General features: G+C 45.0%; 1 protein-coding gene across 1 annotated transcript; it reads right to left on the bottom strand.

Annotated features, from left to right (window-relative positions):
- Positions 1–846: 846 nt before the first annotated feature.
- LOC143278111 (riboflavin kinase-like) lies at positions 847–12,345 on the bottom strand. The gene is made up of 4 exons (XM_076583141.1): positions 12,168–12,345; positions 9,675–9,826; positions 7,490–7,592; positions 847–1,038 (listed from the first exon to the last, which is right to left on the bottom strand). Exons 1-4 carry the CDS (start codon positions 12,259–12,261, stop codon positions 899–901), a joined length of 489 nt encoding a protein of 162 aa, XP_076439256.1. The 5' UTR covers positions 12,262–12,345; the 3' UTR covers positions 847–898.
- Between the last annotated feature and the right edge of the window lie 1,653 nt (positions 12,346–13,998).

Consider the following 13,998-nt stretch of genomic DNA (forward strand, 5'->3'; position numbering starts at 1 on the left):
TAAAATAAAACAAAATAAAACTAAAAAAAACCAAAAAACGCCAGCTCTGTATTACATGATAAGAAATCATGGTCTACTCTCTACTCTGTGTTTTTTTTTTCTTTTTAAGTTTCAGTTTCAGTAGCTCAAGGAGGCGTCAATGCGTTCCGACAAAACCATATACGCTACACCACATCTGCCAAGCAGATGCCTGACCAGCAGCGTAACCCAACGCGCTTAGTCAGGCCTTGAGAGAAAAAAAAAAGGGAATAAATAATAGATAAGCTTACATAAATAAATAAATAAATAATAATTATAATATAGAAAAAGGTAGTAGTAGTAGTAATAATAATACTAAAAAATAAATGAATAAACAAATAAGACAACAATGATGATAAATAAGCAAATAAATGTAAAACATTCTTTTTAAATATAATATAAACTCTTCTAGTGAGGGAATGCTGCAAAATTCCACAGTCCGGGTCATGGGCTTGGGTGGAACTGAACACACACACACACACACACAATGACCTATACCTGAGAAAACACACATCCTTCAAGTCTTCATCTCTCCATCAAATCCTCTGTTATGTCATGGAAACATCACACATAACTAAAATAAACATATTAGAAAAAATTAAATTAAATTAAAAAAAGCCTTCCATACACGCTTTGTGTACACATACATGTACATCCCACGATCCAGGACTCCTCTTTTTTTTAGTTAAACAACAATACAACAATTCCATGGACATCAACAACAGCTAATGCTCACCGTACAGACCTGACCTAACATCTCACCCCCCACCCACCCCCCAATCCCCCCCACCCCGTCCCCATCCCCGTCCCCCCCTCACAATGCCCCAGTCAGCGGATACACTCATCACCTTCACCTGCCGGACCTAACGGCGCCACGTCATCATAACTTGGAGCAGCTGGCGCCGGCGTGGTCAGCGTAGGGGTGGAAGAAGTTGTTGTGCTGGAAACTGTCCATGGCGGGGTCTTTCAGCCTCTCCTTGCACATGGCGATATCCTGGTTGATGGCAGCGATCAGGGCCTCTGTTCAAACCACCAACACCACCACCACCACATGCTGTGTCAGTTCCCTCCTCACCCCCCCAGTGCATGCCAAAGTGTGTGTGTGTGTGTGTGTGTGTGTGTGATGATGATTTGACATTTAAAAAATGATTATTATTCGAGAAAACAACATTTGTTTGAAAACCTTTTTTTTTTCTCTAAAACATTATCAATGAATAAATTGGTCAATCTCATGACAGCCAAAACTGTTTGAGAATGAACTATTGAATAACTAAAGTTTAAAATATATTTGTTGTACTGGGATGTTGTTGTTGTTTTGTTTTTTTATTGAATTGAGCTGATCCTCTGTTGACAGCAGAGACACTCAAAAATATCCACACACCCACAGGCATCCTCTACACACACACACACATCACAAACACACATACTGATATAGTACACTCACGCACCAACACAGACACTACACACACACACACACACTAAAACACACACACACCACACACACACACACACACACTGACTGACTGAAACCATTTATTGTCAGATAAACTTTTTGTTGTACTGACATTTTTGCAACCATTTGAATAAATATTAATTGAGCAACACAAAGAAATTCAAATTTGAGAAAAAGAAAAAAACCAACAAAACCATAAACAAAAAACCCCCAATGATATGAATTTAAAAAGAACATATTTAACAAATCAATTTACCAAATTTTATTAATATCAATATCTTAAAAAATGTTTTAACACACACACATACTCAAATAGGTGTATACACACACAAACACACACACACACACACACTAATCCAAATATTCTCTGGGTGGGACACCTTGTCTTCCACACACACACACACTGTCTGTGATCTGTCCACACCCACTGACAACACACACACCCTGTCTGTGATCTGACTACACCCACTGACAACACACACACCCTGTCTGTGATCTGACCACACCCACTGACAACACACACACCCTGTCTGTGATCTGACCACACCCACTGACAACACACACACCCTGTCTGTGATCTGACAACACACACCCTGTCTGTGATCTGACAACACCCACTGACAACACACACACCCTGTCTGTGATCTGACCACACCCACTGACAACACACACCCTGTCTGTGATCTGACCACACCCACTGACAACACACACACCCTGTCTGTGATCTGACCACACCCACTGACAACACACACCCTGTCTGTGATCTGACCACACCCACTGACAACACACACCCTGTCTGTGATCTGACCACACCCACTGACAACACACACCCTGTCTGTGATCTGACAACACCCACTGACAACACACACACCATGTCTGTGATCTGACCACACCCACTGACAACACACACACCCTGTCTGTGATCTGACCACACCCACTGACAACACACACACCCTGTCTGTGATCTGACCACACCCACTGACAACACACACACCCTGTCTGTGATCTGACCACACCCACTGACAACACACACACTGTCTGTGATCTGACTACACCCACTGACAACACACACACCCTGTCTGTGATCTGACCACACCCACTGACAACACACACACTGTCTGTGATCTGACTACACCCACTTACAACACACACACCCTGTCTGTGATCTGACCACACCCACTGACAACACACACACTGTCTGTGATCTGACCACACCCACTGACAACACACACCCTGTCTGTGATCTGACTACACCCACTGACAACACACACCCTGTCTGTGATCTGACTACACCCACTGACAACACACACACCCTGTCTGTGATCTGACTACACCCACTGACAACACACACACCCTGTCTGTTATCTGAATACACCCACTGACAACACACACCCTGTCTGTGATCTGTCCACACCCACTGACAACACACACATGTCTGTGATCTGACCACACCCACTGACAACACACACACCCTGTCTGTGATCTGACCACACCCACTGACAACACACACACCCTGTCTGTGATCTGACCACACCCACTGACAACACACACACCCTGTCTGTGATCTGACCACACCCACTGACAACACACACACCCTGTCTGTGATCTGACCACACCCACTGACAACACACACACCCTGTCTGTGATCTGACCACACCCACTGACAACACACACACCCTGTCTGTGATCTGACCACACCCACTGACAACACACACCCTGTCTGTGATCTGACCACACCCACTGACAACACACACACCCTGTCTGTGATCTGACAACACCCACTGACAACACACACCCTTTATGTGATCTCACAACACCCACTGACAACACACACCCTGTCTGTGATCTGACCACACCCACTGACAACACACACCGTCTGTGATCTGACCACACCCACTGACAACACACACACCCTGTCTGTGATCTGACCACACCCACTGACAACACACACACCCTGTCTGTGATCTGACAACACCCACTGACAACACACACCCTGTCTGTGATCTGACCACACCCACTGACAACACACACACCCTTTATGTGATCTCACAACACCCACTGACAACACACACCCTGTCTGTGATCTGACCACACCCACTGACAACACACACCGTCTGTGATCTGACCACACCCACTGACAACACACACACCCTGTCTGTGATCTGACAACACCCACTGACAACACACACACCCTGTCTGTGATCTGACCACACCCACTGACAACACACACCCTGTCTGTGATCTGACAACACCCACTGACAACACACACCCTGTCTGTGATCTGACTACACCCACTGACAACACACACCCTTTATGTGATCTCACAACACCCACTGACAACACACACCCTGTCTGTGATCTGACTACACCCACTGACAACACACACACTGTCTGTGATCTCACAACACCCACTGACAACACACACCCTGTCTGTGATCTGACCACACCCACTGACAACACACACACCCTATCTGTGATCTGACGACACCCACTGACAACACACACCATGTCTGTGATCTGACCACACCCACTGACAACACACACCCTGTCTGTGATCTGACCACACCCACTGACAACACACACCCTGTCTGTGATATGACCACACCCACTGACAACACACACACCCTATCTGTGATCTGACTACACCCATTGACAACACACACCATGTCTGTGATCTGACAACACCCACTGACAACACACACCCTATATGTGATCTAACCACACCCACTGACAACACACACACCCTGTCTGTCATCTGTCCACACCCACTGACAACACACACACCATGTCTGTGATCTGACCACACCCACTGACAACACACACCCTGTCTGTGATCTGACCACACCCACTTACAACACACACACCCTGTCTGTGATCTGACCACACCCACTTACAACACACACACCCTGTCTGTGATCTGACCACACCCACTGACAACACACACCATGTCTGTGATCTGACCACACCCACTGACAACACACACACCATGTCTGTGATCTGACCACACCCACTGACAACACACACACCCTGTCTGTCATCTGACCACACCCACTGACAACACACACACCCTATATGTGATCTGACAACACCCACTGACAACACACACCCTGTCTGTGATATGACCACACCCACTGACAACACACACACCCTGTCTGTGATCTGACCACACCCACTTACAACACACACACCCTGTCTGTGATCTGACAACACCCACTGACAACACACACACCCTGTCTGTGATCTGACCACACCCACTGACAACACACACACCCTGTCTGTGATCTGACAACACCCACTGACAACACACACCCTGTCTGTGATCTGACCACACCCACTGACAACACACACACCCTGTCTGTGATCTGACCACACCCACTGACAACACACACACCCTGTCTGTGATCTGACAACACCCACTTACAACACACACACCCTGTCTGTGATCTGACCACACCCACTGACAACACACACCCTGTCTGTGATCTGACAACACCCACTGACAACACACACCCTGTCTGTGATCTGACCACACCCACTGACAACACACACCCTGTCTGTCATCTGACCACACCCACTGACAACACACACACCCTGTCTGTCATCTGACCACACCCACTGACAACACACACACCCTGTCTGTGATCTGACCACACCCACTGACAACACACACACCCTGTCTGTGATCTGACCACACCCACTGACAACACACACACCCTGTCTGTGATCTGACCACACCCACTGACAACACACACACCCTGTCTGTGATCTGACCACACCCACTGACAACACACACACCCTGTCTGTGATCTGACCACACCCACTGACAACACACACACCCTGTCTGTGATCTGACCACACCCACTGACAACACACACCCTGTCTGTGATCTGACCACACCCACTGACAACACACACACCCTGTCTGTGATCTGACAACACCCACTGACAACACACACCCTTTATGTGATCTCACAACACCCACTGACAACACACACCCTGTCTGTGATCTGACCACACCCACTGACAACACACACCGTCTGTGATCTGACCACACCCACTGACAACACACACACCCTGTCTGTGATCTGACCACACCCACTGACAACACACACACCCTGTCTGTGATCTGACAACACCCACTGACAACACACACCCTGTCTGTGATCTGACCACACCCACTGACAACACACACACCCTTTATGTGATCTCACAACACCCACTGACAACACACACCCTGTCTGTGATCTGACCACACCCACTGACAACACACACCGTCTGTGATCTGACCACACCCACTGACAACACACACACCCTGTCTGTGATCTGACAACACCCACTGACAACACACACACCCTGTCTGTGATCTGACCACACCCACTGACAACACACACCCTGTCTGTGATCTGACAACACCCACTGACAACACACACCCTGTCTGTGATCTGACTACACCCACTGACAACACACACCCTTTATGTGATCTCACAACACCCACTGACAACACACACCCTGTCTGTGATCTGACTACACCCACTGACAACACACACACTGTCTGTGATCTCACAACACCCACTGACAACACACACCCTGTCTGTGATCTGACCACACCCACTGACAACACACACACCCTATCTGTGATCTGACGACACCCACTGACAACACACACCATGTCTGTGATCTGACCACACCCACTGACAACACACACCCTGTCTGTGATCTGACCACACCCACTGACAACACACACCCTGTCTGTGATATGACCACACCCACTGACAACACACACACCCTATCTGTGATCTGACTACACCCATTGACAACACACACCATGTCTGTGATCTGACAACACCCACTGACAACACACACCCTATATGTGATCTAACCACACCCACTGACAACACACACACCCTGTCTGTCATCTGTCCACACCCACTGACAACACACACACCATGTCTGTGATCTGACCACACCCACTGACAACACACACCCTGTCTGTGATCTGACCACACCCACTTACAACACACACACCCTGTCTGTGATCTGACCACACCCACTTACAACACACACACCCTGTCTGTGATCTGACCACACCCACTGACAACACACACCATGTCTGTGATCTGACCACACCCACTGACAACACACACACCATGTCTGTGATCTGACCACACCCACTGACAACACACACACCCTGTCTGTCATCTGACCACACCCACTGACAACACACACACCCTATATGTGATCTGACAACACCCACTGACAACACACACCCTGTCTGTGATATGACCACACCCACTGACAACACACACACCCTGTCTGTGATCTGACCACACCCACTTACAACACACACACCCTGTCTGTGATCTGACAACACCCACTGACAACACACACACCCTGTCTGTGATCTGACCACACCCACTGACAACACACACACCCTGTCTGTGATCTGACAACACCCACTGACAACACACACCCTGTCTGTGATCTGACCACACCCACTGACAACACACACACCCTGTCTGTGATCTGACCACACCCACTGACAACACACACACCCTGTCTGTGATCTGACAACACCCACTTACAACACACACACCCTGTCTGTGATCTGACCACACCCACTGACAACACACACCCTGTCTGTGATCTGACAACACCCACTGACAACACACACCCTGTCTGTGATCTGACCACACCCACTGACAACACACACCCTATCTGTGATCTGACCACACCCACTGACAACACACACACCCTGTCTGTGATCTGACCACACCCACTGACAACACACACACCCTGTCTGTGATCTGACCACACCCACTGACAACACACACACCCTGTCTGTGATCTGACCACACCCACTGACAACACACACACCCTGTCTGTGATCTGACCACACCCACTGACAACACACACCCTGTCTGTGATCTGACCACACCCACTGACAACACACACACCCTGTCTGTGATCTGACCACACCCACTGACAACACACACAGAGGGACACACCCACACACACCCACCTAGAGAGGAGAAGTCCTCCATTGGGCGGATGAAGCCCAACATGATCACCTTCAGCACATTGCCGTAGAAGTCTTCCTTGAAGTTGTGCAAAATGTGCGTCTCCTGCCAGACAGCAAAAAAAAAAAAAAAAAAAAAAAAAGGACAGTGCAGGGCTCAGTCAGGGCAGGAGCAGTGGGGTTGGGGGTGGTGTGGGGGGAGTGCATGGTGTACATGTGTGTATATGTGTGTGTGTGTGTGTGTGTGTGTCTGTGCATGTGCATGTGCATGTGTGTGGGTCCATGAACACATGTTCATGTGCATGCACAAATGGGTTTTAATGTGTGTATCGATCACTGCATACGTTATGTACACTGTGTGTTTTGTGCATGTGTGCATGTGTGTCTCTGCTTTGTGAACAACAATGGAATATTATGCAAGCGTGTAAGCATGGGTGTACGTGTGAGACCGTGTGAGACTGCTCATGCACACACACACACACACACATATATGTGTGTGTAAGAGATAGAGAGTGAAAGAGACAGAAACAGACGGACTAAAAGAAAACATGTATCATGCCATGCAAACCCGTATGCACTGATTCCACCTGTGTGCACTGTAGGAGTCACAACTCAAAACTGTCGACAATGCCCTTGCTGAAAACCTACTGTCCACATCATGCCCAGGAACCACACACACGAGCACCAGAGAAACCCAAACATGCGCAACCACTCTTTTACATAAGCAAATAAAGATTTTTAAAAAGCCCAAAACAAAAATAAAAACATGTACAAACGTTTATATGATAAAATACTACAGCTAAAGCTTTTTTGTACATGCGAGTTACAGATCAATCAGCAAAATAATTCAGTACTTGGTGAAAAGTGCTCATTGCTTTAGTTGATCAAATGCGTATGCAGGTTTTTAGGTGATATTCCTAAAAATTCTTAGTATTTATACACTACCTAAAAAGTAGTTACCTTGGTGTGAAGAGTCTTTTTCCTCTGCAGTTCACTATCAGAATTATCAATCAATCAGCAATAGCAAATCACATGAAGCTTTCAAAATTAGATGTGCGAAACGTAGCAGAATTTCTTGTTTGTGAATTTAGAAATGCTAAATGCTAAATTAAAAACAAAAACAAACAAAAAAACAAACAAACAAAAAACACCAACCTATCCACCCAACCAACACCCACAGAAATTGTTTCCGTTTCTCAAGGAGGCATCATGTTACACCACATCTGCTAGGCAGATGCTTGACCAGCAACAGAATCCAATGTACTAGTCAGGACTCGAGTGCATGTAACTATCTGTGAACCTATCAAACAATTTCTCCTACATTATATTTACCAGAGGACAACACTTATCTTGCTGTGGGTTCTTCATCAGTACGACTTGTATTTGTATTTGTATTTATATTTCTTTTTATCACGACAGATTTCTCTGTGTGAAATTCTGGCTGCTCTCCCCAGGGAGTGCACGTCGCTACACTACAGCGCCACCCATTTTTTTTGTATTTTTTCCTGCGTGCGGTTTTATTTGCTTTTCCTATCGAAGTGGATTTTTCTACAGAATTTTGCCAGGAACAATCCTTTTGTTGCCGTGGGTTCTTTTACGTGCACTAAGTGCATGCTGCACACGGGACCTCAGTTTATCGTCTCATCCGAATGACTAGCGTCCAGACCACCACTCAAGGTCTTGTGGAGGGAGAGAAAATATCAGCGGCTGAGCCGTGATTCGAACCAGCGCGCTCAGATTCTCTCGTTTCCTAGGCAGACGCGTTACCTGTAGGCCATCACTCCACATGACCCAAACGACTAGACGCTTAGTTTGATTTTCCAGTCAAAGTTGGGAGACAAGAGTGAGACCAGCATTGAAACCCTGACCCTCGTGGACACTGTACTGGCAGATAAGCGTCTTAACTCACTCAGTACGGCCAGTCCTCTCTTCTCCTCTACACAGACCCCTCGGATGTCCAGTGGGTGTCTCAATGACCCAACCTTTAGCTTCCGTCGTCAGAATTGTGGTATTCTTTGTCAACATTCACCTCTTCAGTACAAGAGCCTTCCGCCTGCAATATTTTGATGGTGGTAATTGGGGTGAAACGCTGTCAACGTCGTCTCTTTCGCCGTTCGTATGGAGAGAGTTAACAACTGGGCCACCTTACTCGAACACCTACTAAAGAGAGGACAGGACCAGGACTGACCATGGTCTTGACAGTGTTGTGGTAGTAGGGGTTCCATCCCACGCTCATCACCATGGGAAACACGGGGCCACTGTCCACACTGGCCCAGCCATAGTACACTCCGCACTTCATTGACTCTGGCAGTCCCTTCACCACCGCTTCTGGAAAGTTGGCTGACACACAAGAACAACCACAATAATATTAATAATAGCAATAATAATAATAACAATGTAAATTTGTGTAACGTCTACAATCACAATAATATTAATAATAACAGTAATAATAACAATGTAAATCTGTGTAGCGTCTATTACAAAACACACACACCGCTCTGAAAACATGGTCAACTTCATACATGAGAGGAGGGCATGAATTTGATGAAAAGCCAAAGAACTGGGCCAATTTTCTATATATTATCTTTTATTCACACTGTTACTGTTAGTGCTGCTGTAGGCAATAGTTCAACCTGATAATAAGTACATTGGTAATGCGATCTGGTATCCAATAATTATAACAATCTAACACTAACTTGACTAAGTATTGAGACTGAGCAAAGGATAGCAACCAGGATTGCTGAAGACCATTTACAGAGACATGATCTACCAAGAAATAGTGAGATTCCTTCACTTGCATTCACTAAGTAAATGGCAGGCACATAAGAGACAAGAGAGGCAAGGCCTTCAAGACTCACTTGTGATACACTTTAAAAAAAAAATCCAAGCTTTTTATGTATTGAGTATAATTTCAAAGTGTAATGTTTAAGATGAGAAAGATCAGTTTAAAGCAAATTAACTCCCCTAGCATTACAGAGTAATTTCCCTTTTTTACTATCGGCACCAAAACGTTTGCAAAATAAATAAAACTTCCATGCTTAGCAAAAGAAGTTCCTTTTTGAACAAAAAATAATAATGATGACTGCTCTAGCTGTTGGGTCAGAATATCAGATCAAAGTGCCAAGTTTAGAGAATACAAAAAATATAAATGCAGTAAATGCAGTTTGCATATAATTAGGCTTCATTCTTTATTTTTTTGTGCCCATCCCAGAGGCGCAATATTGTTTTAAACAAGATGACTGGAAAGAACTGAATTTTTCCTATTTTTATGCCAAATTTGATGCCAAATGACAAAGTAGTTGCAGAGAAAATGTCAATGTTAAAGTTTACCACGGACACACAGACACACACACACACACACACACACACACACAGACAACCGAACACCGGGTTAAAACATAGACTCACTTTGTTTACACAAGTGAGTCAAAAACCATGTTGAGTCAGTCTAAAAAATATTTCAAAGTATGCAAGACATTAGTTCTTAAAAATTCTTTATTCGATCAACTTTGAAAAAACTAAAGAAGGCAGACTCAAGTGTATATTTAGCATTGTCAAACTAACAAATTTTGTGTATCAAAACATTCCTTTGGTAACAGAGTTGCTAACCTCTGGAGCTCACTGCCATCATACTTTAAAACTGCTCCCAACTTCTTCTTCTTCTTCTGCGTTCACTCGTATGCACACGAGTGGGCTTTTACGTGTATGACCGTTTTTACCCCGCCATGTAGGCAGCCATACTCCGTTTTCGGGGGTGTGCATTATGAGTATGTTCTTGTTTCCATAACCCACCCAACGCTGACATGGATTACAGGATCTTTAACGTGCGTATTTGATCTTCTGCTTGCATATACACACGAAGGGGGTTCAGGCACTAGCAGGTCTGCACATATGTTGACATGGGAGATCGTAAAAATCTCCACCCTTTACCCACCAGGCGCCGTCACCATGATTCGAACCCGGGACCCTCAGACTGACAGTCCAACGCTTTAACCACTCGGCTATTGCGCCCGTCACTGCTCCCAACAAAATGTATATTTAAAAAAATTTAATCCTGACCACCAATGGGATAAAAAAAAAAAAAAGTTTCAATTTTGATTTAAAAAATGAACCTCAGATTATAATGTGCATGTTGCAAAAACCATGTGATAAGTATCAATGCCAATTTATCATTTTCTGTATAAACATGAGAGTGCGCATCTAAGACCTTCAATACTGCTACCACTGACCTCTGGGTAATGTGCTGTGTCATTCCCACAAAACATGAACAAAAGAAACTGGTGCTGGAGACAGGGGTTTAAAGGCAACAAGTGAACAACAAAAAATATACATGTTCACTTTCCTTACGATCGGAAGTTTTGAAAACATGGTCAACATGTTGAAACTCTGAAACGATGTGATTTTGTTCCCACTACCTTTCTGAGTCTCCCTCACACACACACACACACACACACACACACCCGACACATATGCGATGATAAGCTAATCAATGTCGTCTTATATATCACACACACACACACACACACAACTGCATGCCGTAGACTAATTTTAATCTGTCGGTACATTGATTAACCCCCCCACGCCTTTCCAAACACTCACACCCACAACGCCTCCATTCCACATTCACATCGAAAACTGAAAAAAGAAAATAGACAAGAGTGAACACGGAAATCTGTTTTACCTGTAGGAATTCCCAGTTCTTTGCTTCCACGACCAAAGCCTTTCACCACTTCTCCCTCAACAAAAAATGGAAGACATTTTTCATCTGTGGCCATTCTGCTTTGTTCGACTGTCAAACAGAAGAGGATTGCGTGTGTGCCTGTGTGTGTGTTGCCTTACTATCTCTGTGCGTTACAAAACTCGTGTCCCGGATTTCGAGACTGTGCTAACCGGAACATTTGGGTGACAAGTCAAGGTCAAGTCTATTTTTAAAGGGGCGATACCATGTTCTGGATGAAAGACCTCCCCTGACCCAATAGACTGCCAATCATGTAACAGAGAAAACTGGGTGGAGGCAGAATAGGATCATGCAGAATAGAACCATAGGCAGGGCGTATGGTTGAGTTTGAACGATGGATAGGAAATATGACATTGACGAAATCGACCCACATGTGGTCCATGAAAAGGTGATGAAGTGCTGGGGTTTGTCGGTCCATTGTTTCGTATCTTGAAACCATGTTTTTACCAAAATAAAATGAAACACACACACACACACACACACACACACACGCATGTTAAAGGTATTGTAAATAGAAATAGACAAGATTTTTAACCGTGAGATATTTTGCCTTTTATGGTGTTTTTGTTTTGTAGTTTTTTAACAACATGGGATTTATTCTTTGCCAGAAATAACACACTCTGCACTGATGTACGGAGTACTACGTACACTCATCACAAAATTTCCTGCGTATTCAATCTACCTTAAAAATTGTTTCAATGTTTTGTTTCTGACCAAAAAGCAAACTCACGGAATTTCCCAGACCTCATGACAGGATTTTTGCGGAACTCAGTTTTCCAGGCCCAATATAACTACATCAGACAACCGGCGGAATATACTGAACGAAACCGGCTGTTCCCGTAACATCAGCAAAATATACCAGAATTCATCTTGGGACTGGAATCACACACACACACACACAGAACTGATGCGAATGGTTTGTTGGCCGTGGCCCCTCATGAAGGGGTAAATGAACACATACCATTACAAAATATTCGAAAACAAAATCAAATTCAGTTCATCAAAACAATACCAGAAATAAGAAACAATAGTTCATGAAATACTACGAGGTTGAAAAAAAACTTCTCTAAACTGATTTGAATGCTTTATATAAGAAACATGATAGATAACGTAGGTCACGTTGTCTAGTGAATGACATCAAACTGAAGACTCAGTTTATAGGCATATGGTTACGAGAGAGAGAGAGAGAGAGAGAGAGAGAATTGCTGGTTCCCCTTTACACAGCACGTTAGACTGGAGTGTTCCTGTAATGTGGCCTAAACAACAGTGTCATTGTATTGATTCTCTTCCTAATTTGTTAACTGACGTTATAATTCAGTTATGGATTGACACGATCGATGTTGACTCAGTGATTGCATTGTTCTATCTAATTACGATTTATCTAATATGTCGCCTTTGTCTGCAAATATGTCAACAATGACGGATCTCTCTCTCAGAGATAACTAAGTATTCTTGTATCCTGTGTTGTACCTTTGTGTAACATCGATGGAACAAGTAGATAATCTGGAGTGCAGCAAAACGCATTCTTCCACAGCTCGGTTGGGCCTTGTGTAATCCGTTCCACAGGCAGTTTCTTTCCCGGTTTTTTCGACTTTCTGCATCTCCTGCCCCCCCCCCCCCTTCTCCGCCTCTCCCCCTCCCCCACTCCGGCCTCTCTCTCTCTCTCTCTCTCTCTCTGTGCGTACGTGCGTGCGTGGCAGTGCGGAGCGTGAAGCAGTGCTGTGCATGCTCACATTCTACGATCTATAACGGCCTCATCTTCCTTTAGACTGAG

Source organism: Babylonia areolata, chromosome 35 (assembly GCF_041734735.1).
Source record: "Babylonia areolata isolate BAREFJ2019XMU chromosome 35, ASM4173473v1, whole genome shotgun sequence".
NCBI lineage: Eukaryota > Metazoa > Mollusca > Gastropoda > Neogastropoda > Buccinidae > Babylonia > Babylonia areolata.